At 39.3% G+C, this 22,644-nt stretch overlaps 2 protein-coding genes across 10 annotated transcripts in view; one reads left to right on the plus strand and one right to left on the minus strand.

Moving 5' to 3' along the window:
* The window catches only part of DNAI4 (dynein axonemal intermediate chain 4), a 108,452-nt gene extending 88,787 nt beyond the window's left edge, over positions 1–19,665 (minus strand). The window contains exons 1-3 of the mRNA XM_003411142.3: positions 19,340–19,665; positions 4,607–4,775; positions 1,495–1,506 (exon numbers count right to left, since the gene is read on the minus strand). Of these exons, the coding sequence (XP_003411190.2) occupies positions 1,495–1,506; positions 4,607–4,775; positions 19,340–19,512 (354 nt within the window). The 5' untranslated portion in view covers positions 19,513–19,665. The remainder of the gene's footprint in view (positions 1–1,494; positions 1,507–4,606; positions 4,776–19,339) is intronic.
* The window catches only part of MIER1 (MIER1 transcriptional regulator), a 71,705-nt gene continuing 68,725 nt past the window's right edge, over positions 19,665–22,644 (plus strand). For 2 of the 9 annotated variants that reach the window (XM_023549489.2, XM_023549490.2), the window contains exons 1-3: positions 19,665–19,777; positions 21,067–21,167; positions 21,259–21,300. In XM_023549489.2, coding sequence (XP_023405257.1) covers positions 19,711–19,777; positions 21,067–21,167; positions 21,259–21,300 — 210 coding nt within the window. In that variant the 5' untranslated portion in view covers positions 19,665–19,710. Of the gene's footprint in view, positions 19,778–20,147; positions 20,259–21,066; positions 21,168–21,258; positions 21,301–22,644 lie in introns of those variants that run through there. The other 7 variants (XM_010591202.3, XM_023549495.2, XM_023549493.2 and 4 more) reach the window with 6 other exon arrangements.

Genomic DNA, 22,644 nt, shown 5'->3' on the forward strand with positions numbered 1-22,644 from the left:
CTGTATGCTGAGCAAATAATCTGAGAAGCTGGACTATATGAAGAGGAACGGGGCGTCAGGATTGGAGGAAGACTCATTAACAACCTACATTATGCAGATGACACAACCTTGCTTGCTCAAAGTGAAGAGGACTTGAAGCACTTACTAATGAAGATCAGAGGCCACAGCCTTCAGTATAGATTGTACCTCAACATAAAGAAAACAAAAATCCTCACAACTGGACCAATGAGCAACATCATGATAAACGGAGAAAAGATTGAAGTTGTCAAGGATTTCATTTTACTTGGATCCACAATCAACAGCCATGGAAGCAGCAGTCAAGAAATCAAAAGACGCATTGCATTGGGTAAATCTGCTGCAAAGGACCTCTTTAAAGTGTTAAAAAGCAAAGATGTCACCTTGAAGACTAAGGTGCACCTGACCCAAGCCATGGTATTTTCAATCGCATCATATGCATGTGAAAGGTGGACAATGAATAAGGAAGACCGAAGAAGAACGGATGCCTTTAAATTGTGGTGTTGACAAAGAATATTGAATATACCATGGACTGCCAAAAGAACGAACAAATCTGACTTGGAAGAAGTACAGCCAGAATGCTCCTTGGAAGCAAGGAAGGCAAGACTGCGTCTTGCATACTTTGGACATGTTGTCAGGAGAGATCAGTCTCTGGAGAAGGACATCATGCTTGGCAAAGTACAGGGTCAGTGGAAAAGAGGAAGCCCCTCAACGTGGCAGACTGACACAGTGGCTGCAACAATGAGCTCAAGCATAACAACAATTGTAAGGATGGTGCAGGACCAGGCAGTGTTTCGTTCTTTTGTGCATAGTGTCGCTATGAGTCAGAACTGACTGGATGGCACCTAACAACAACATTTATAAAACTTCTGAACTTAGATATAGAAACATGTGAAGAATGTGGTTAACAAACTTTAAGCTGACTTTGACCTGGCATGCTGTGGTTAATCTAGTTAATCTTTGTAAACTATCCTTGAGACATAAATCTAAACAACCACCCTAATCTCTAACTTTGAAGAAAAAATGTCACATTTGGCATATCTCTAACCCTGGAGAAAAGACATAACATACTTGGCTTTGATGTTATACCAGCCCTTATTGTGTGAGGCCAAGGTGAGAATTTCACATATAAACCCCGAATTTCTGCCCATGCACTGACAGAAGGCAGAGGCAAAAGGGTATTTCTCTAGTCTCTTACTCTCTCTGAAGACTAAGAGCTGCTGAGACTGTGACCACTGCTGCCAGCTTTGGACCCTAGCTATGAGGGATCTGTGCTCTTTGAGCCATAGTCAAGCCTTCCTCCTGGTCCTCTTGTATAAAGGTAAAAGTGTTAAGTCTAAAGATTTGGATTCTGACAACTGGACTAACATTTTAACTGTAAATTCTGATTCTCCCATTCTATAAGAATGTTGTTAGGACTTACTTGCATGCTTGCCATGACTACCTTGCGATAAACTAAATGACTTTATGCATAAAAACCTGAGTATCTCTCTTTAAATTGTAAGATAAGACCCTACACGACAGGGTTGTATGGTAAGTATATTCTATTTTTTATAAGAAGCTGCCAATCTATTTTCTGAAATAACTGTATAAATTTCCATTTCTACCAGCCATATATGGGAGTTCCTATTGTTCCATATCACTGTGCTTGGTATTACAAGTCTTCAAATTTTAGCCATTCTAATAGGTAATTTTTTTTTTTTTTTAATAGGTGTGTAGTGGTATCTCACTGTGGTTTTAATGTGCATTTCCCTAAGGGTATTGGGCATCTTTTCATGTGCTTAGGTGCCATGCTCATATCTTCTTTGGGTGAGGTGTCTATTCAAATCATTTGCTCATTTTTGGGGGGAGGCTGTTTGTGTTCTTCATAAATTTAAGAATTCCTTAAATATTCTGCATATGAGGCCTATCAGATAGGTGTTCTTTTCCCAGGCTGTGGCTTAGGATTTTGTTTTCTTAGAAGTGGACATAAGTTCTAAAATTTGAAGTCCGATTTATTTTTTCCTTTTGAGGTTTGTACTTTTTCTGCCATAGCTAAGAGGTCATTGCCTAACTGTAGGCTTAAAAACAAAAAAAAACTCCTAAATTTTCTTGCAAAAGTTTTATCATTTTAGTGCTTATATGTTAAGTGCATGGTCTATTTTGAGTTAATTTCAGTATATCCAATTGTTTCAAACCATTTTCTTTATACCAACTTCACATCATTAATTACTGTAGTCTTATAGTAAATCTTTAATGATGTTAAGTTCTACAGTTTTGCCCTTATTTTTCAAAATTCTTTTGGCTATTCTAAAGTCTTTTCATTTCTACATAATTTTTAGAACTGGCTTGCCAAGTCTACAAAAAATATCCTGCTGGTATTTGAACTGGGAAGGTGTTGAGTCTATCATCAACTGGAGGGAGATTTGGCATCTTTATAGCACTATTGGTCTTTTTTCTCTGCAGTGTTTTATAATTTGAACATATTTTGATTTCTCCCAAACCACATCATAGTTTTGATGCTGTTATAAATGGTATTGTTATGTGCTGTCCATTTCAACTCATAGTGTATATTTAGTTTCATTGCTAGTATATAGATATACTGATTTTTGTATATTGAATGTGTATTCTGTGATCTTACTAAATTCATTCCTTAGTTTTAGTAGCACGTTTACAGATATTTTTGCTATTGTTTTACTATAGAGGTAGTTATGGCATCTATAAAGAGCTTGTTTTTTTCTTCTACAGTCTGTATTTACCTTTTTCTGTCTTATTGTCCTGGCTATGACCACTAGGACGACGTTAAATTAAAAAGAATAGAAAAATAGAAGTGGTAAAAACAGGCACCTTGCCTCATTCTCAACTTTCAGGGGAAAGCATTCAGTCCTTCACCGTTAAGTATGATGTTAGCTGTAGGTTTTCATAATGCCCTTGAGGAAATCTTTTCTATTTCTAGTTAGTTGAGAGGTTTATTTTTTAATTGTGAATGAATATTGAATTTTGTCAAATATGTTTTTCTTTATCTGCTGTGATCACATGGCTTTTCTTTTTTTAAACCCATTAATATGATGAGTATTACTGAGTTTTGAATGGTGGAACAATCTTGCATGTTATCTCAAGTCAGTCATGATGTATTATTCCTTTATATAGTGTTGTATTTGTTTGCTAAAATTAAAATAGGACTGTTTCCAGTTTTGGGTTATCGTAAATAAAGCTGCTGTGAACATTTATGCACTTGTCTTTTTATAAACATTCTTTGCTCTGGAGTAAATACCTATTAGTGGAATGTCTGGATGATATACTGTGTTTAACATTCAAATAATTTTATTTAACAAATTGTTTTCTATTTTCACCAGCAGCATACAAGAGTTCAACTCCTCCACATACTTGCCAACACTTGATATGGCCAGTCTTTCTTAGTCATTCTAATAGGTGTGTACTAGCCAAAAGGATGGCGGTTCAAACCTACCCAGGGGCGCCTTGGAAGACATGTCTGATAACCTGCCTTCAAAAGGTCACAGCCTTGAAAACCCTGTGAAGCAGTTCCACTCTGAATACGTGGGTTTAACATGAGTCAGAATCGACTAGACAGCAATGAACAACAATAGATGTGTAGCAGTACCTCACTGCATTTCTAATTTGCATTTCCCTAATGACTAATGACTAATGATGGGGAACAGTTTTTTGATGTGCTTATTCGCCACCCATATATCTAGTTTGGTGAAGTGTTTGTTCAAATGTTTTGCCTCTTTTTTTTTATTAAGTTGTATTAATATTGTTTTGAGAGTTATTTGTATATTCTGAAAACAAGCACTTTATCAGATATATGCTTAGCAAATAAATTTTCTCAGCCTGTGGCTTTGCTTTTCATTCTGTTAGCAGAGTCTCTCAATGAGCAGATTTAATTTTGATGAAGTCCTATTTACTAATTTTTATCTTTTGTGGATTACGCTTTTGATGTCATATTTAAAAAATGTTTTATATACCATATACTTTTCTGTATATGTTACATTTCAACCAAAATTTAAAAAAATTGAATCCTTAATTATGAGTTCTCTAATGGGAAAATATAATTTTATAACAATTCATTTTGATATTTTTCAAGAGTACGTTGCCAAGAACAACGGATGCTAGATGTACTGTGTTCAAAAACAAAATGAAACATGACGACCTCACGTGTTACAGAGTAGAACTGCTCCAGTGTTTCCTTGGTTGTAATCTTTATGGAAGCAGATTGCTGGGCCTTTCTCTCACAGAGCCACTGAGTGGTTTGAACTGCCAGCCTTCAGGTTAGCAGCTAATTGTAAATCACTTGTACCACCAAGGGACCTGTACTTTATTGGCTATAGTTAAAATCATAAGCAACTAGTTCTTAAAGTCATGAGTAGACTTTTCTCATTCCATTTTAATATTCTCATTATCAATAATGAGTTTTCGGAGCCAAGTGTCAATATTATGCTGTAAAGTATAAGTCTCAAACAAAATCAGTATTTCAATATTAGAAGCGGCTATTTGGAAGCAGCATATTTTCTACTTTTATCATTTAAATCAAGATGTCCATGTTGTCATTTTCAAATAAACTCAGAATTTGAAAGAATATTACTTGTATGACCATCTTGGGGGAGGAAATGTTCATTTTTTCTATTTTCATTTCTGGTAGAATCATCATGGTTTTTGACATAGCCATTCTGCTTTGGTTTGCACCGGCATATCCTTTTGTTTGAGTTCCTTTTACAGTACTAATAAAGCTAATAGACTTCCTTACTTGTGGGCCCACGGTCCTGCATCAGGAAAAGAAAACACAGTACATAGGATCCAGGATTAAAAAGAAGAATCAACCAACAATAAAAAAGTAGACCTTCATTTATAAACACGTAAACAATCTAACCATATAAACAAAAAATAATGATAGTTTACAGCTCATTGTGGCTAAGCATACTTCTAGAGTTCACACACATTATATCATGTTTTGCTCACAACTCTATGAAGTTCTCATCAGTATTACTTTATATAAAGTCACAGAGTCTTAAAGGGAAACACTCCTACTAGAGTTGAGATTTGAACTCAGGCAGACTTAAAGACTACGCTTACTTCTCTGAGTCTTAGTTTCCTTATTTATAAAATGGGATAATAATAGTACCCTCATGCATCTGTCAGTTTGTCGTGCTGTGGGGGCTCGCGTGCTGCTGTGATGCTGGAAGCTATGCCACCAGTATTCAAATACCAGCAGGGTCACCCATGGTGGACAGGTTTCAGGTGAGCTTCCAGACTAAAACAGACTAGGAAGAACAACCTGGCAGTCTACTTCTTAAAAAAAATTAGGCAGTGAAAACCTTATGAATACCAGTGGAACACTGTCTGATATAGTGCCAGAAGATGAGCCCCTCAGGTTGGAAGGCACTCAGAATATGACTGGGGAAGTGTTGCCTCCTCAAAGTAGAGTCGACCTTAATGACGTGGATGGAGTCAAGCTTTCAGGACCTTCATCTGCTGATGTGGCACGACTCAAACTGAGAAGAAATAGTTGCAAACATTCATTAATAATAGGAACATGGAACATATGAAGTATGAATCTAGGAAAATGGAAATTGTCCAAAATGAAATGGAACGAATAAACATCAATACCCTAGGAATTAGTAAGCTGAAATGGATTGGTATTGGCCATTTTGAATCAGACAATCATATGGTCAACTATGCTAGGAATGACAAATTGAAGAGGAATGGTGTTGCATTCATCATCAAAAAGAGCATTTCTAGATCTATCCTGAAGTACAATGCTGTCAGTGATAGGATAATATCCATACACCTACAAGGAAGACCAGTTAATACAAATATTATTCAAATTTATGCACCAACCACTAATGCCAAAGATGAAGAAATTGAAGACTTGTTCTGCAGCCTAAAATTGATCAAACATCCAATCAAGACGCATTGATTAATTACTGGTGATTGGAATGCAAAAGCTGAAAATAAAAAGGCTCGGTGGTTAGAAAATACGGCCTTAGTGATAGAAACTATGCCAGAGATCTCATGATAGAATTTTGCAAGACCAACAACTTCTTCATTGCAAACACGTTTTTTCAACGACAAAAACACCGACTATACACATGGCCCTTACCAGATGGAATACACAGGAAGCAAATCGACTACATCTGTGGAAACAGACAATGGAAAAGCTCAATATCATCAGTCAGAACAAGGCCAGGGGCCGACTGCAGAACAGACCATCAATTGCTCACATGTAAATTCAAGTTGAAGCTGAAGAAAATTAGAACAAGTCCATGAGCGCCAAAGTACAACTTTGAATATATCCCACGTGAATTTGGAGATATCTCAAGAATAGATTTGACACATTGAACACTAATGACTGAAGACCAGACAAGCTGTGGACTAACATCAAAGGCATCACACATGAAGAAAGCAAGAGGTCACTAAAAAGACAGGATGGAAAGAAAAGATCAAAATGGATATCAAAAGAGACTGAGACTTGCTCTTGAACGTGGAGTAGCTAAAGCAAATGGAAGAAATGATGAAGTAAAAGAATTGAACAGAAGATTTCAAAGGACAGCTCAAGAAGACAATGTAAAGTATTAAAATGACATGTGCAAAGAGCTGGAGTTTGAAAACCAAAAGGGACCAACAAGCTCAGCATTTCTCAAGCTGAAGAACTGAAGAAAAAATTCAAGCCTTGAGTTGCAAGTGAAGGATTCTATGGGCAAAATACTGAATGATGCAGGAAATATCGAAAGAAGATCAAGGAATACAGTCACTGTAATGAAAAGAATTGGTTGACGTTCAATCATTTCAGGAGGTAGCATATGATCAAGAACCGATGGAACTAAAGGAAGAAGTCCAAGCTGCACTGAAGGCACCAGAGAAAAACAAGGCTCCAGGAATTGACAGAACACAAATTGAGATGTTTCAACAAACAGATGCAGCACTGAAAGTACTCACTCGTTTATGCCAAGAAATTTGGAATACAGCTACTTGGCCAACCAACTGAAAGATATGCATATTTATGCCTATTCTAAAGAAAAGTGATACAACAGAATTAGAAAATTATTGAACAATATCATTCATATCACATACAAGAAAAATTCGTTGAAGATTATTCAAAAGTGTTTGCAGCAGTACATCAAGAAGGAACTCCCAGAAATCCAACCCGGATTCAGAAGAGGACCTGGAATGAGAATATCATTGACGTCAGATTGATCTTGGATGAAAGCAGAGAACGCCAGGAAGATGTTTACCTGTGTTTTATTGACTATGCAAAGGCATTTAACTGTGTGGATCATAACAAATTATGGGTAACATTATGAAGAGTGGGAATTCCAGAATATATAATTGTGCTCTTGAGTAACCTGTACATAGGCCAAGAGGCAGTCGTTTGGACAGAACAAGGGGATACTGTGTGGTTTAAAGTCAAGAAAGTTGTGTCAGGGTTGTATCCTTTCACCATACTTATTCAATCTGTATGTTGAGCAAATAACCTGAGAAACTGGACTATCTGAAGAAGAATGGGGCATCAGGATTGGAGGAAGAACTCATTAACAACCTGCTTTATACAGATAACACAGCTTTGCTTGCTGAAAGTGAAGAGGACTTGAAGCACTTACTGATGAAGATCAAGGACTATAGCCTTCAGTATGAATTACACCTCAACATAAAGAAAACAAAAATCCTCAGTTCTGGACCAATAAGTGACATTATGATAAATGGCAAAAAGATCAAAGTTGTCAAAGATTTCATTTGACTTGGAACCACAATCAACACCCATGAAAGCATCAGTCAAGAAACCAAAGACACACGCATTGGGCAAGTCTGCTGCAGAAGACCTCTGTCAAGTGTTAAAAAGCAAAGAAGTCACTCCGAGGACTAAGGTGTGCCTGACCCAAGCCACGGTATTTGCAGTCACCTCATATGCATGCAAAAGCTGGACAATGGATAAGGAAGGATGAAGAAGAATTGATGGCTCTGAATTATGGTGTTGGCAGAGAATATTGAACATACTACACACTGCCAAAAGAATAAACAAATCTGTCTTGGAAGAAGTGCAGCCAGAATGCTCCTTAGAGGCAAGGACGGCAAGACTTTGGAAATATTATCAGGAGGGACCAGTCCTTGGAGAAGGACATCATGCTTGGTAAAGTGGAGGGTCAGTGAAAGAGAGGAAGACCCTCAATGCGATGGATTGACACAGTGGCTGCAACAAGTGACTCTGGCATAACAATGATTATGAGAATCATGCAGGACTGGGCAGTGGTTTGTTCTGTTGTACACAGGCTTGCTATGAGTAAGAACCGACTCGATGGCATCTAACAAGAACAACAACAATAGTACCTAACTAATAGGTATTGAAAGGATTAAATGAATTAATGTATGTCTTATGGTTAGAAAATACCTGGCACATATGCAAAACAAAAACCCAGCGACAACCTGGCACATACTAAGCACAAATGAGTGTAGAATGCAGTTACACATGCAGATTTAAACTTGATTAATAAAGCCTAGGAAAGAATATCAACAAATTACACAATCAATTTTAATGTAAGTTAAAATGAAAAGATTTATATTAAGAAGAAATGTGATTTCACTTTTGGATTTAACCTGTAAATTCTATTTACTTTAGTACAATGATTGTACTGTAGATTTCTAGAAAATGAGGATGATCTTCCTTCACATGATAAAAATAGATACTTTAAAAGAAAACATTTTAAACAATTCTTTTAATTTTCAAATCACAAAAAAATCAGACTTAAGAATAAAATATTTTTAAATGACAAAAATCAACCGCTTTTCATAAGTTTTTCTTCACAGTACTTATGACTACCTGATATTTTATTTGTACTTGTCCGCTCCTCTACTAGTGTCTTGTTCACTCCTGTATCCCTAGTACCCAGGACAGTGCCTACTATTACAGACACTAAATAGTTTAAAAATAAATAAGTGGATTCCATTTGTGCACTATTCCAAGTTTACATAATTTTAAAATGCCCTAACCTATCCTCCTTCCTTCAGTCTCTAAATGACTTCACCCTCAATGTCGCTAAGAAAGTAAAAAGCATCAGTCAGGTAAAAAATCCTTTAAATTATTTCTCCACTGTCTTTAAATTCCTCCTCCACCTCCTACAAATTCATCTAAATCCATCCTTAGCTCTTTCTTCCACTCTCACTGGAAGAGTTGCCCATCTTATCTAAGACTAATCTTTCTGTACTCTGAAACCTGTCTTACCACTTTCTTAGGGACTCTTCTCCATAATTTTGTCTCCTCTCCTATATTTCCTTTTGTCTTTTCCTTTTGAGCATATAATGATGTTCCAGTCAATTCTCTCAACAAAAACGTTTCCTTTAGCTATGTCTTCATTGGTATTACTGTATCCCCCCTTCCTTTCATAGTCCAACTTCTGAGAATATTAGTCAATAATACTGCCTACTTCTTTACTCCTCCTATTTGCTCCATATCCACTACAATATAGTTTCACGATCCTCTCTTACAGCATAGAACCTACTGTTATTAAAATCACCTAGCCCTCCAATTGTCCAGTTTAAGGGACACTTTTCAGTACTTATCTTACATCGTAGCATCTGACACTGTTGACAATCCCCTCTTAACTTCCCAACTTGGTTTCTGTGATACCACTGTCTCTAATTTTTCACCCTCCTTGAGACCTCCAATCCCCTGACCAATTAATCAGTACCTTTTTGGTTTCTTTTCTTTATCTACAATTCATCATTTGAATCATTACTTTCAACTCTCTTATTTTACCATTACTCTCTTTCGCATCGACCTTTTAGCCTTCTGTCCCTACAAAACCTAACCCTCCCATTCTGTTGGTCCTTTATTAGGTTCCTCTTTCAAATTGCACTTAGCTTTGAAACTCAGCTATTTGCTTTTGTCACTATATACATTCTCCCTGAATAAATTTAGCAAAACCCACGTGTTATGGATTGACTTAACTCCCGAAAAAACGTGTGTATCAATTTGGCTGGGCCGTGATTCCCAGTATTGTGTAGTTGTCCTCAATTTTGTGATTGTAATTTTATATTGAAGAGGATTAGGGCAGCATTGTAACACCCTTACTAAGGTCACATCCCTGATCCAATGTAAAGGGAGTTTCCCTGCAGTGTGGCCTGCACCACCTTTTATCTCACAAGAGATAAAAGAAAAGGGAAGCAAGCAGAGAGGGAGGGACCTCATATGACCAAGAAAGCAGTGCAGGGAGCAGAGCCCATCCTTTGGACCCAGGGTCCCTGTGTGGAGAAGCTCCTGTTCTGGGGGAAGACTGATGAAAAAGCCAACAGAGAAAACCTTCCCCTGGAGCTGGTGCCCTGAATTTAGACTTTTAGCCTACTTTACTGCGAAGAAATAAACTTCTTTTTGTTAAAGCCATCCACTTGTACCACACTTAATGGTCTGACTGAGACTAGAAGGACCCCGGTGGTCATGGCCCCCAGATCTTCTGTTAGCCCAGGACAGGAACCATTCCCAAAGCCAACTCTTCAGACAGGGATTTGACTGGACAAGGGGATGGAGAGGAATGCTGGTGAGGAGAGAGCTTCTTGGATTAGGTGCACACTTGACACTATGCTGGCATTTCCTGTCTGGAGGGGAGATGAGAGGGAAGGGAGGTTAGAAACTGGTGGCATAGACATGAAAAGAGACAGTGGAGGCAGGAAGCGGGCTGTCTCATTAGGGGGAGAGTAACTAGGAGTATGTAGCAAGGTGTATATAAGTTTTTGTGTGAGAAACTGACTTGATTTGTAAACTTTCACTTAAAGCACAATAAAAACTAAAAAAAAAAGCCATTCACTTGTGTTTCTGTTATAGCAGCACTAGATAACTAAGACACTATGGTTTCAAATGACTACTTATATTTCACATCCTTATGGCAGCCTACCTTTATCACCACTTCTCTCCTCCCATCTCCAAAAGAGTTTATGTCCTGAATCACCGGCCCCCTCTCCAATACTACTCCTGGCATAATTCTTGGGTATTTCAATATCCGTGAAAGTTGTGGATGTCCGCTACTGTCGAGTCAGTTCTGACTCATAGGGACCCTATATACAACAGAATGAAACACTGCCCAGTCCTATGCCATCCTCACAATTGTTGCTATGTTTGAGCCCATTGTTGTAGCTACTGTGTCAATGCATCTCACTGAGGGTCTTCCTCTTTTTTGCTGACCCTCTACTTTACCAAGCATTCTCCAGGGACTGTCCCTTCTGATAACATGTCCAAGGTACATGAGACGAAGTCTTGCTGTCCTCGCTTCTAAAGAGCATTCTTGCTGTCCTTCGTCCAAGACATATTTGTTCTTTTTTTTGGCAGTTCCTAGTATATTCAGTATTCTTCATCAACACCTGGTGGCGTAGTGGTTAAGTGCTACGGCTGCTAACCAAAGGGTTGGCAGTTCGAATCCGCCAGGCACTCCTTGGAAACTCTATGGGGCAGTTCTATTCTGTCCTATTGGGTCGCTATGAGTCGGAATCGACTCGAAGGCACTGGCTTTGGTTTGGGGTTTTTCATCAATGCCACAATTCAAAGGCATCAATTCTTCAGTCTTATTTGTTGTCCAGCTTTCACATGCATATGAAGCGCCTGAAAATACCATGGCTTGGGTCAGGTGCAGCTTAGTTCTCAAAATGACATCTTTACTTTTCAATACTTGAAAAAGGTCTTTTGCAGCAGATTTTACACAATGCAATCCTTTGATTTCTTGACTGCTGCTTCCACGAGTGCTGACTGAGATCCAAGTTAAATGAAATCCTTGACAACTTTGATCTTTTCTCCGTTTATCATGATGTTGCTTATTGGTCCAGTACTGAGAATTTTTTTTTTTCTTTTTGTGGAGATGTAATCCACACTGAAGGCTGAAGTCTTTGATCTTCATCGGTAAGCGCTTCAAGTCCTCTTCACTTCCAGCAAGCAAGGCTTGTGTCATCTGCACATGGCAGGCTGTTAATGAGTCTTCCTCCAATCCTGATGCCCTGTTCTTCATCTAGCCCAGTTTCTCAGGTTCTTTGCTCAGCATACAGATTGAGTAAGTTATGGTGAAAGGGTACAACCCTGACACACACCTTTTCTGATTTTAAACCACACAGTATCCCCTTGTACTGATCGAATGACTGCCTCTTGGTCTATGTACAGATTCTGCATGAGCACAATTAAGAGTTCTGGAATTCCAATTCTTTGCAGTGTTATCCGTAATTTGTTGATTCACAAGGGCAAATGCCTTTGTGTAGTCAATAAAACACAGGTAAACATCTTTCTGGCATTCTCTGTTTAAATCCAAGATCCTTCTGACATCAGCAATGATATCCCTCATTCCAGATCCTCTTCTGAATCCGGCTTGAATTTCTGGCAGTTCCCTGTCAATGTACTGCTTCAACCATTTTTGAGTTATCTTCAGCAATTTCTGCATTCTGTTGGATCACCTTTCTTTAAAATGGGCATAAACATGTATCTCTTCCAGCTGGCTGGCCAGGTAGCTGTCTTCTAAATTTCTTGGCATAGATGAGCAAGAGCTTCCAAATGTGCATGCATCTGTTGAAACATCTTAATTGGTATTTTGTCCATTCCTGCACTATAGTTTTTTTTTTTACCATGCCTTTAGTGAACATTGGGCTTCTTTCTTCAATACCATGGGTTCCTAACCATATGCTACCTCCTGAAATGGTTGAACATCAACCAGTTCTTTTTGGTACAGTAACTCAATGTATTCCTTCCATTTTCTCTTGATGCTTTCTAAAACATTCAATATTTTGCCCACAGAATCCTGCAATATACTTGCATATGAGCAACTGATGGTCTGATCTGCAGTCGACCCCTGGCCTTGTCCTGACTGATATTGAGCTTCTCCATTATATCTTTCTACAGATGCAGTCGATTTGATTCCTGTGTATTCCATCTTGCAAGGTCCACGTGTACAGTTACCATTTATGTTGTTGAAAAAAGGTATTTCCAATGAATAAGTCATTGGTCTTGAAAAATTTTATCATGTGATCTCCTTCGTGGGTTCTATCTCCAAGGCCATATTTTCTAACTACCAATCCTTTTTCTTTTTTTCCAACTTTTACATTCCAATCATTAGTAATAATCAATGCATCTTGATTACATGTTTGATAAATTTCATACTGAAGTTGGTAAAAATCTTCAATTTCTTCATTTTTGGTATTGTGGCTGGTGCATGCATTTGAATAACAGTCATATTAACTGCATTTCCTTGTAGAAGTACAGAAATTATCCTATCACTGACAGCACTGTATTTCAGAATAGATGATGTTTTTGCTAGTTGCTGTCAAGTCAATTCTGACTCATGGTGACCCCATGTTTCCAAAGTAGAACTTCTCCATAAAGTTTTCAAGGTTGTGACCTTTTGGGAACACATTACTAGGCCTGTCTTCTGAGGTGCCTCTGGGTCAGTTTGAACTGCCAACCTTTTGGTTAGTAGTTGAGCACTTAACAGTTTGTGCAGCTCAAGGACTCTACGAAGGTAATCCTACTACTGTTATCTCTTACCTTCTTGAACTCTTCTCACATAAATGATTTGTCCTCCTCTCTTTATTTCAGCCACTTACTCCCATGGTCATATACTTGACCTTATCCTCAGCAAAGTTAATCTTCACTTTCTACTTTTCTGGCTCATATGTGCTCTTATACCCCTTCAACCATCCTTTAATGCCCTTCGATCCCTTGACTCATCACTGTTTTACTCCCTTATTCATCCCTCTCATGCCATCTCTTCCCTATTGAGTTTAAGGTTAATTATTATAATCACTGCTTACTTACACCCTTACCTCACTCGCCCTTATCTTAATTCACTGTACTTACGGGCAAAACCAAAATCTTAGTTACTCCCAGTTTTCCTTTAACCTTGAGCCTGCACCTGTGCAACTAAACAAAGCTGGAGAAAAAACACTCAACCATAACTGGTCTCACTTTAAATTATGGATCATTAACTTAAAGTGGGTCCTTAATATGCCAGCAATCATACTATGTTTTCTTGGTTCATTTTCTACTACACTAAGGCTGTAATTTCATACTCTCTCTCCTCAAATATCAATACCTCCCCTCCTATCTTTACTTTCAGCTGATTAAACATGAAACTGAAGCAACCCGTTAACATCCACATACTCCCACTGTCATATATATGCACCTGCTTGCATCTATGCTGTATTGTCTATGCCTCTCGTGTTCCTACGAATGAATTAGCTATGACTCTAGCTTAGGTCAATCCCTCTACACAGGTACCATATCCCTTTTTCCCCATTCAAGGACATTACTCTAGCAATTCTCTCTCCTGCATCATCAGTTTTTCTCTTTCTACTAGATCATTTCCTTCAGCATATAAACATGCTTTTCTTTCTCCCATCTTAAACAAACAAAAAGCTTCTCTTGACTCCATTTATTCCTACAGCTACCATCCAAAATCTTTAATTACAGCACCTCCTTGGGAAAAAAAAGTCTATATTCATAGTTTTCAATCTCTCTTTTTCTATTCTCTCTTGAATCTACTCCAATCAAGGGTTTGACTTTATCATCCCACTAAAAGGGCTCTTACCAAGGTCATCATTCACCTCCACAATATTAATTTATTTCACTGTTTCCATCTTACTTAGCAGCATTTGACCCAGCTGTTCATTTGTCTCTCCTTGATTTTTTTTTTTTTTTAACTTGGATTGCAAGACTCCTCAATTATCTGGTTTTCCTATTTTTTCTGGTTACTTCCTCTGAGTCTCTTGATAGTTCATGTCCAGACTCTCAAGGTTGGGCTGTCACAGGGCTCATCCTCAGACCTCTCTTCTTTTCCATCTACACTCATAGCCTAGGTGAACTTATCCAATGCCATCATTTAAATTCCATCTATATAATGACTTCCAAATATACCTCTCTGACTGGACCTCTCCTCTAAACCCTAGACCCATATATCCACCTGCCTGTTTGACATCTCCAACTCAAGTTCTCATGTCCAAAACTGAGCTCTTGACATCAATCCCCACCACAACCATTACCACCCCACCCTCACCCTGTCCAATAATACTACTCCTCTTCCTCATTTTTGTTAATGGCAACTCTATTATTCCAATTGCTCAGGCCAAAAAACTTCAAAATATATCCAGAATCCAATCATTTGTCACCACTTTCATTGCCACCATCCTGGTACAAACCACTGTCCTCTCTCTCCTGGATGTCTTATTTGTACATAAGGCTCTGTGTTACTGCCGGCAGGGATACAATGTGAGTTAGATACGGGCCCTACAGAGCTTATAATCTAATAATAGAGATAAAATATGTATATGACTATTATACAAGTACAAAAGTGCATTTGCCTCAAAAGAGAAGCACATAACATGAAATGAAAATTATGGTAAAGATTATTTTTAGCCAGAGAAGTGAGGAGAGAAATCATGAAGGGGATAGCTAAGTTAGACCTCGAGTGATAGGTTGATTTTGAAAGAAGTGTGAACATGGCGTAAGCATGGTGGGTATACGTGTACATGTCTGGAGCAGGTAGAGACAAGCGTGCGCATGAGTTTTGGGGCAGGATAGGAAATACATCCTGAACAAAGAACACTGTGAACAATGAAGATAGAAAAGCATGTGGTATGTACAGGGAATTCCCAATGATTCATTTAGATACATGAAGGAAAACAAAGTTAAGCTTTGAAAAAATAAAGTTCTTTTATGCCAGGCTGAGACTTTGGAATTTATAAGCAAAAGAGTACCTTTGAAGGTTTTTGAGCAGAAGGGTAAAGTGACCAAAACTATGCTTCAGAAAGATTTAGCTAGACTGGACAGATTAGAAATAAGAAGTCCATTAGTTAAGATGCTATGGGAATAGGCCAGGTGAAAAGTAATCAAGGCCTAAGCTAGTGTGGCGAATGTTGAAATAAATGCAAGATATAGTGAATATAGAATTGATAGGACCTGGTAACTGATAACAAAGCCACTTAAAATTTAACTTTCAAAGAAATTATACTTACGTTTTCTAATTCAATCCTTACAAAATGTGAGATATTTAATAGCCATATTTTACAAGTGATGAAACTTAAACTGAAAGATGTCGATTTACATGCCGAGGTTTATCTAGTAATTCACAGGCTGTGTGTTCTTGGGCAAGTTTTTTAATCTGTTTCTTTCCTTACCTGTAAACTGAGGTTATAGTACCTGCTTCATTGAGTTAGGGAGATGATTAAATTAGTCTCTACTTCTAAAACACAATAAGCAATTTAATTTTAGACATGTTCAATTTTAGACAGCAGAGTGATAACCTGGTGGAGCTGTCTGGCAGCAGTTGAAAGTGTAGGAGTAAACTGGATTTGAGGGGAAAAAGTGAGAGCTAAAGATTCAGATTTGATCATTTTTCCATGGATGTGGTAATAAATGAACTGCATTCCAATATAAAACCCTAAAGATACCAAGAGATGGAAATAGAGCCAAAGAAAGAACATGGAGGCAGAATTGGAAAAGAGGTATTTAGACTAATAACAAGTAAACCAGTCAAGTTCAGCATTAAGGAAATCTTGAAGGGATAATCAGGATAGAACAGTAAGAAAGCCCACTGACTTTAGAAACTTTTAGGTTACTCCTTATTGACCTTTGAGTAGTTTCTGTACACCAGTGGAGAAAGTAGACTGCAAGGGTTAAAGAGTAAACACATATAGAAGTAGAATATAGAAACTGGGCAGAGATATGGAATAAGTAGGCTGAAGAAAGAATCAGTGGTTATTTTTACTACAGTGGGAGACTTGTTCACTATTGTTAAATTAACAGGAAGGATCCAATACAAGAAAAATTGGAGTGAGAAAGTGGAAAATTGATAAATACATGTTTCATGAGATCCTTTCTAAGATCAGTATTAAATCCTAAAAGGAGAAGAAAAATAACTTATTAGGTCAAACCAAAAGGCTATAAACTTTAGTGTCTGTAAAGCTTTTGTTTTAAATAGATGTCTGCCTCAAAAAGTAAAGGCTATACTACTTCCCATCTCCTGCTCAATCTTTTTTCAATAATTAATTTGCTATGAATTTGTCATTATTTAAGGAAATTCCCAAGGGATTTTTTTCTAACGTTCTTTCATCTATTATGAGAGTTATAAGAATTTTTAATGTACATGAATCAACTTAATTTTGAGATTTCCATACCTAAAAATGAAAACAAAAACCAGGCAAGATGAGTAGTAACCATACACATTCCTTCTATCAGTCAACAAATATTTTCTGAGTGCCTTCTTCATTCTAGGAAATAAAAAGGAATCTAACAGTGAACAAAACAAAAGCCTCTGCCCTCATGGAGTACCATTCCTTGCGTGAAGACAGATTAACAAACAGTTACATATCAGGTAGGGACAAGTTTCAAGGAGAAAAGTAAAACAAAGTTGGAAGATTGGAAGTGCTGGAAGGAGGAAGCATAATTATTTTACGTAGGTGGTCTGAGGGACTCTGATAAAGTAACAACTGAAGGAAATTGGTAAGTCACAGATTATCTGGGGACACAATATTACAAACAGAACAGCAAATGTGCCAGTCCTGGAGTGGGAATATAGTGAGTCTGATGTGAGGAACACTACGGAGAGTAATTAGCCAAGTGGAAGCATCCAAGATCAGATTCTGTGGGGCCTTGTAAGGATGTGAACTGGTACTCTGAGTGAAATGGGAAAACTAGAGGAGAGTTTTGGACAGAAGAGCCACACTAATATTATGCTGATGGTGTTTGTAGAACTGATAGAATTTGCTGACGTAGTGGGCTATAAGAGAGAAGGGTTACTCCAAGGATTTTTACTTGAGTAACAGGAAGAGTTAGTCCAGGACAGAGAGACTTCGTCTCACATACTCTGAACATGTTATCAGGAGGGACCATTCCCAGGAGAAGGACATCATGTTTGGCAGAGGGTCAATGAAAAAGAGGAAGACCCTGAACATCATGGATTGACACAGCGCCTGCAACAATGAATTTGAACATAGCGATTGTTAGGATGGTGCAGGACTGGGCAGTGTTTCATTTTGTTGTACGTAGGGTTGCTATGAGTCCAGAATAATTTGATGGCACCTAACAACAACTGGAAGAGTGGAATTTGCCATTTACCAAGATGGGAAACACTGCACAGTAGGTTGGAGAAGAAATGAGTTCAGTGTTGGGTATGAGTTTTGAGATGCCAATTAACTTCTAAGTGCAGATGTCAGTTTGATTTTGCTCTTAGTTTTGTTTTTGGTAAAAGTGTTCTCTTGGGAGAGGTTCTAGCTAGGGATGTAAACCTGTGAGCCGTCAGTATATAGGTGATTTTTAAAGGTATAATAAAACAACGAAGAGAAGAGGTTTAAGGACTGATCCCAAAGATACTTAAATATTTTAGATGTGGGAGAGATGAGGAGGAAGCAAGTATTTTGAAAAGGAATAACAGGTAGTTAAAAAGTAAGGTGAGAACTAAAGAAGAGTGGTTGGTGTCCCATAAACCAAATGAAGTGTTTCAAAACGCTAAGTAGTAATAAACTCAATCAAATCTACTGATGGGTCAGTTACAAACAATTGATAAATGGGCAATGCATTTGACGGGACGGTTACTGCTGCCCTTCACAAAAACTGTTTTGATGGAGTGGTAGGATGCACAAAAAAAACGAATAGAATATTCAAGAGAGAATGGAAAGAAAGAAAACTTCAAGAAGTTCTGAAGAAAGAATAGCTGAAGTGGGAGGGTACTGGAAAGGTAATAAGATGCTCACAGTTTGAGAAGAGAGAACGTAAGTGATCTGGAAGTGTGGGAGGGTGAATGAACTAGGGAACTATAGAGGAATTGTAGGACAGTACGAAGGGACATAAGTGTTACAAATCCGCATTGCTGTTGCAAGCACAGCAAAAGTTGTAAACAGGATGAAGTTTCAGGGCAAGGTGATATAAGATAAAAAAAAAAAAAAACCTGCACTAAAGAGCATAATGTTTGGTTCAGAGGCTCACAGAATCTGAGAGACCTGAGCATATGGGCATAGCATGAAGGTACCAAGCTTGAAAGACTGCAGACCGAAATTAAAAGCGCTGAGAGAAAGGCTGGTTCTAAACAAAACACGTCTCTCTTAATAGAGCAAGAACAGCTATAAACTCGTTGCCGATGAGTTGATTCTGACTCATGGTGACCCTATAGGATAGAGAACTGCCCCATAGGGTTTCCAAAGAGTGGCTGGTGGACTCAAACTGCCGACCTTTTGGTTAGCAGCCAAGCTCTTAACCACTGAGCCACCGGGCTCCAAGAGCAGCTATACCCCAGAAGACTATACTGGGCTGTGAAAGGAACCATTGCCGCTTGGGTGCTTCGAGGATAACCCCTTTCCAAATCCAGAGGCCGGAACTTACAACCCGACGCTCGGCGGCTGTTTGCGGCTGCCTGGCGGAGAGATGGGCATGTTGGCGACTGAATGGGGAGTGGCAGACCAACTCCTTTCCCTGGCTGCTTGTGGTGGCCCTGTACCCCAAACCCCGGCGTTAGCGGCTCGAGCAGTGTCAATGGAATGTTTGCCGGGCGTCATGGAGACGGTGGAGCCCTGGCTCAACAAGCGGCCGCGCGGTTGGCTGGCGGTAAGATGCCTAGGAGGAGGGCAGAGGCGGAGGGGAGGGCCGAGGGTTGGTGGAGGAGGAGGAAGCGCCGGACGACGACTAGAGGAAGGAGGCGGGCGGCCCGGGCCCCAGGCCCCTCCCAGGCTCTGAGTCTCCCCGACTGCAGGCGGATGGATGGGGCTTCTTCAGGCGGTGGCGGCAGCAGCGAGGGTGGCGGCGGCAGCGGCGGCAGCGGCTGTAAGTGCAGCCTCCACAAACCATCTCTTCCTTCCTATTCCTGTTTCGGATGAGGTGCTCCTGAGGTGTCCCTGGTCCCCTTTCTGTCTTTCCCCTCCCCCACAGCAGAGTGCCGCCCGGAAGACCCTCAACTTCCGGGGAGGGGCTGCGGGAGTAGGCGTCTAGGTTGCCTCCCTGCCCGGAGCAGCGCCGGCCACCGATGGCGCATGCGCAGCTCCTTATCGCCTTCGGCTACCTCCTAGCCCTATTTTTCGCTTTCGCGACAGCGGCGGCGCGGATCTTCCCTGGCGTTTGCGGTGCGCTGGGAATCCGTTGCGGCGTGAGTTCGCCTCGCCCCGTTCGCTTTCGCCCCTTTCTCATTTCGGTCGGTAGGGGTGGGGCTAAGCTAACCACCCCCTGTGGCTCCACCTCTTTCCCCCGTATCTCCCCCAGTTCTTGTCCGAGAGTGGGGGAGGCTCTCGCTGGCACTGCAGCCGCTTTGGTGAGCAGGGTCCTGGGCGAACCTAACCTTTTCGGAGGGAGTGAGGGAGGGAAGGCAGACTCGAAGAGGGCTTTATTAATGAGGGAACGTGCTTCTCCCAGCCCGTGGAAGGATCCCTTTGGACAGATGTCCCCTCCTATCCCACCCCTTTGGTTGGCCTTGTTCTTCCAGCCTGTAGCGGAAAGATTCCTGGCCTGGAGCCTATCTCATCTCTCTGGTTCTCGCTTGCTGTGTGACCTTGGGCAAGTCACTACCCCTCTCTGGGCCGCAGTTTTTTCCCTAAAGCGTCCTTCAACGCTGAAACTCTTAATTTTGTGCAAAAGCTAACGCAGTTACAAGATCAGCGGGTCTTGAGGCGGTTTAGCTAAGATGACCCGCAGTTGATTGAACCCTTATTTTTTCAGTCATGGGTGGAATAAAGCGACCTCTTTATTGGATCAAGGAGCCCTGGTGGCGCAGTGGTTAAGAGCTCGGCTACTAACCGAAAGTTCCGTGGTTAGAACCCACCAGCCGCTCGGCGAGAGAAAGATGTTGCAGAGCCTTGGAAACCCTATGGGGTAGTTGTACTCTGTCCCTTGAGTCGCTGTGAGTCGGAATCCACTCCACAGCAGTGGGTTTTATGTACCGGGTCGCTTTTATTCCTTTACCGTTGCTTACAAATGCATGACACCAGACCCATTAATGTTTTTCTAAAATTATTGTAGAATCCTTGCCCTAATTCCTGGCCATCTTTTTAAGTGTAAAACAGGGTGAATGAGCTTGTGGTCCCTGTCTAGTTGCTACTCAGGCTCTCTTTCCTTTAATCCAGATGGTGTGGTGGCTCGATTCTCCCAGTGCCTGGCTGAGTTACGGACGTGGTTAAGAACCAACTGGTTGAGGTTCAATGCAGACAAGACGGATGTGATGCTGGTAGGCAGGGGCACACTTGGAGATTAAGGGAGGGAAAAGCCAAACTCCCTCAAGTAATATAATATTATATTACTTTTCTTGTATGTTCCAGTGTATGAGAACTGCTGATGGGCCAATAATTTCCAGCATTTGGGTGAGATAAAAATAACATGTCAAAAGTGTAAGAAATATAAGAATATTAGTTTGTAATAATTGATAAAATGGGGCCACTGCATAAAACTCCATGAAAAATTATTATGAAAAGAAAACCAACCGGAACTGTACCTAGAAGAACCAAAAGGCTGTTTGAGTGTTTTAGGGTGGCATTAGTAATAAAAATCAAATAAAAAGATGGTGCAATTGTTGCATAGATGTGGGGCTTCCAAATGTAATGTGCTTTTGCAGACTGCATTCTGCCTCCTAAATGAAAAGTAAACTCTCAATTTCTCCAAAATGTCATTTTTACAAAGAGGTTAAGTTTTTTGGTATTTAAGTATTTTCAACCAAATTGGCTTTTTTTTTTTTTTTTTTGAACCTGCACAGCCTGAAGATATGATGTAAGCTGTCATTTTTAAATAAATATTAGGAAATAGTTTAAAAAATAATCGTGAAAGGGACTTATGGACCCTCAAAATTGTTAGGTGCAGAATTTATTTTAGTGTTCTGAATGTGCTCTACTTAACCTGTTTCAATCAAATAGCCCCAGAATCTAAATTGTTAACAAGTGTCTTTTTGGTGCATTTTGAGAGGTACCTTTTTGAGTTGCATAACAGATGTTTATATAGTGGAGGTGTATATGATATTTGAATCTGGTGTTGGTACTAAATAAAGGTTATATTTCTTAGGTATATGTGAATTATTTATTGGTTAGTTTAAGGTACTGTTTGAAATAAAAATTGTGACCTTAAAATGCTTTTGGTCACAGTGATACCACAAAACGATAACTCTGAGGGATTTTTCTCTTTCTGTGGGCAACAGCCTCTGTAAAATTGTTTAATAACTTTTTAATGGAGTGTTGAGTAAATTGGTTAAAAATAGTTGTTCGATATAATAGCATTTTTGAGTAGCTTAATGTAGTAAAAATAATTAGTTTGCCTGAAAATAAGAAGGCCTTTAGGTGGGGAATGGGAGCTAAAGAGGCATTTATTCAGGCTTTGTATAGCTGTTTTTTGCTTTATGACTTCTTAAATTAGCCACAAACCTCATGTAAAATTGGAATTAACTACCCTTTTTAAAATTTAACTTTAAACATTTTAGTACACAATTCTAACAAAATACCATTTTGGATATCACATTCATAATATAAACTAATAGTTTTTAATGGGTCATAGGTAATGGTGAATTTTCTCATGCCTTTTGCTCTGTCATGTCCTGTTTTCAAGCTTTTCTAGTATCAGTAGGCTTTGAAGAATTTTTTCATTAACCCAAGTATAAATATTAACTGTTTGCCTTTGAATACAAACAAAGAAGACATCTGTTGAATTAATCCAAAGTGCTA

Source organism: Loxodonta africana, chromosome 3 (genome assembly GCF_030014295.1).
Source record: "Loxodonta africana isolate mLoxAfr1 chromosome 3, mLoxAfr1.hap2, whole genome shotgun sequence".
Classification (NCBI taxonomy): Eukaryota; Metazoa; Chordata; class Mammalia; order Proboscidea; family Elephantidae; genus Loxodonta; species Loxodonta africana.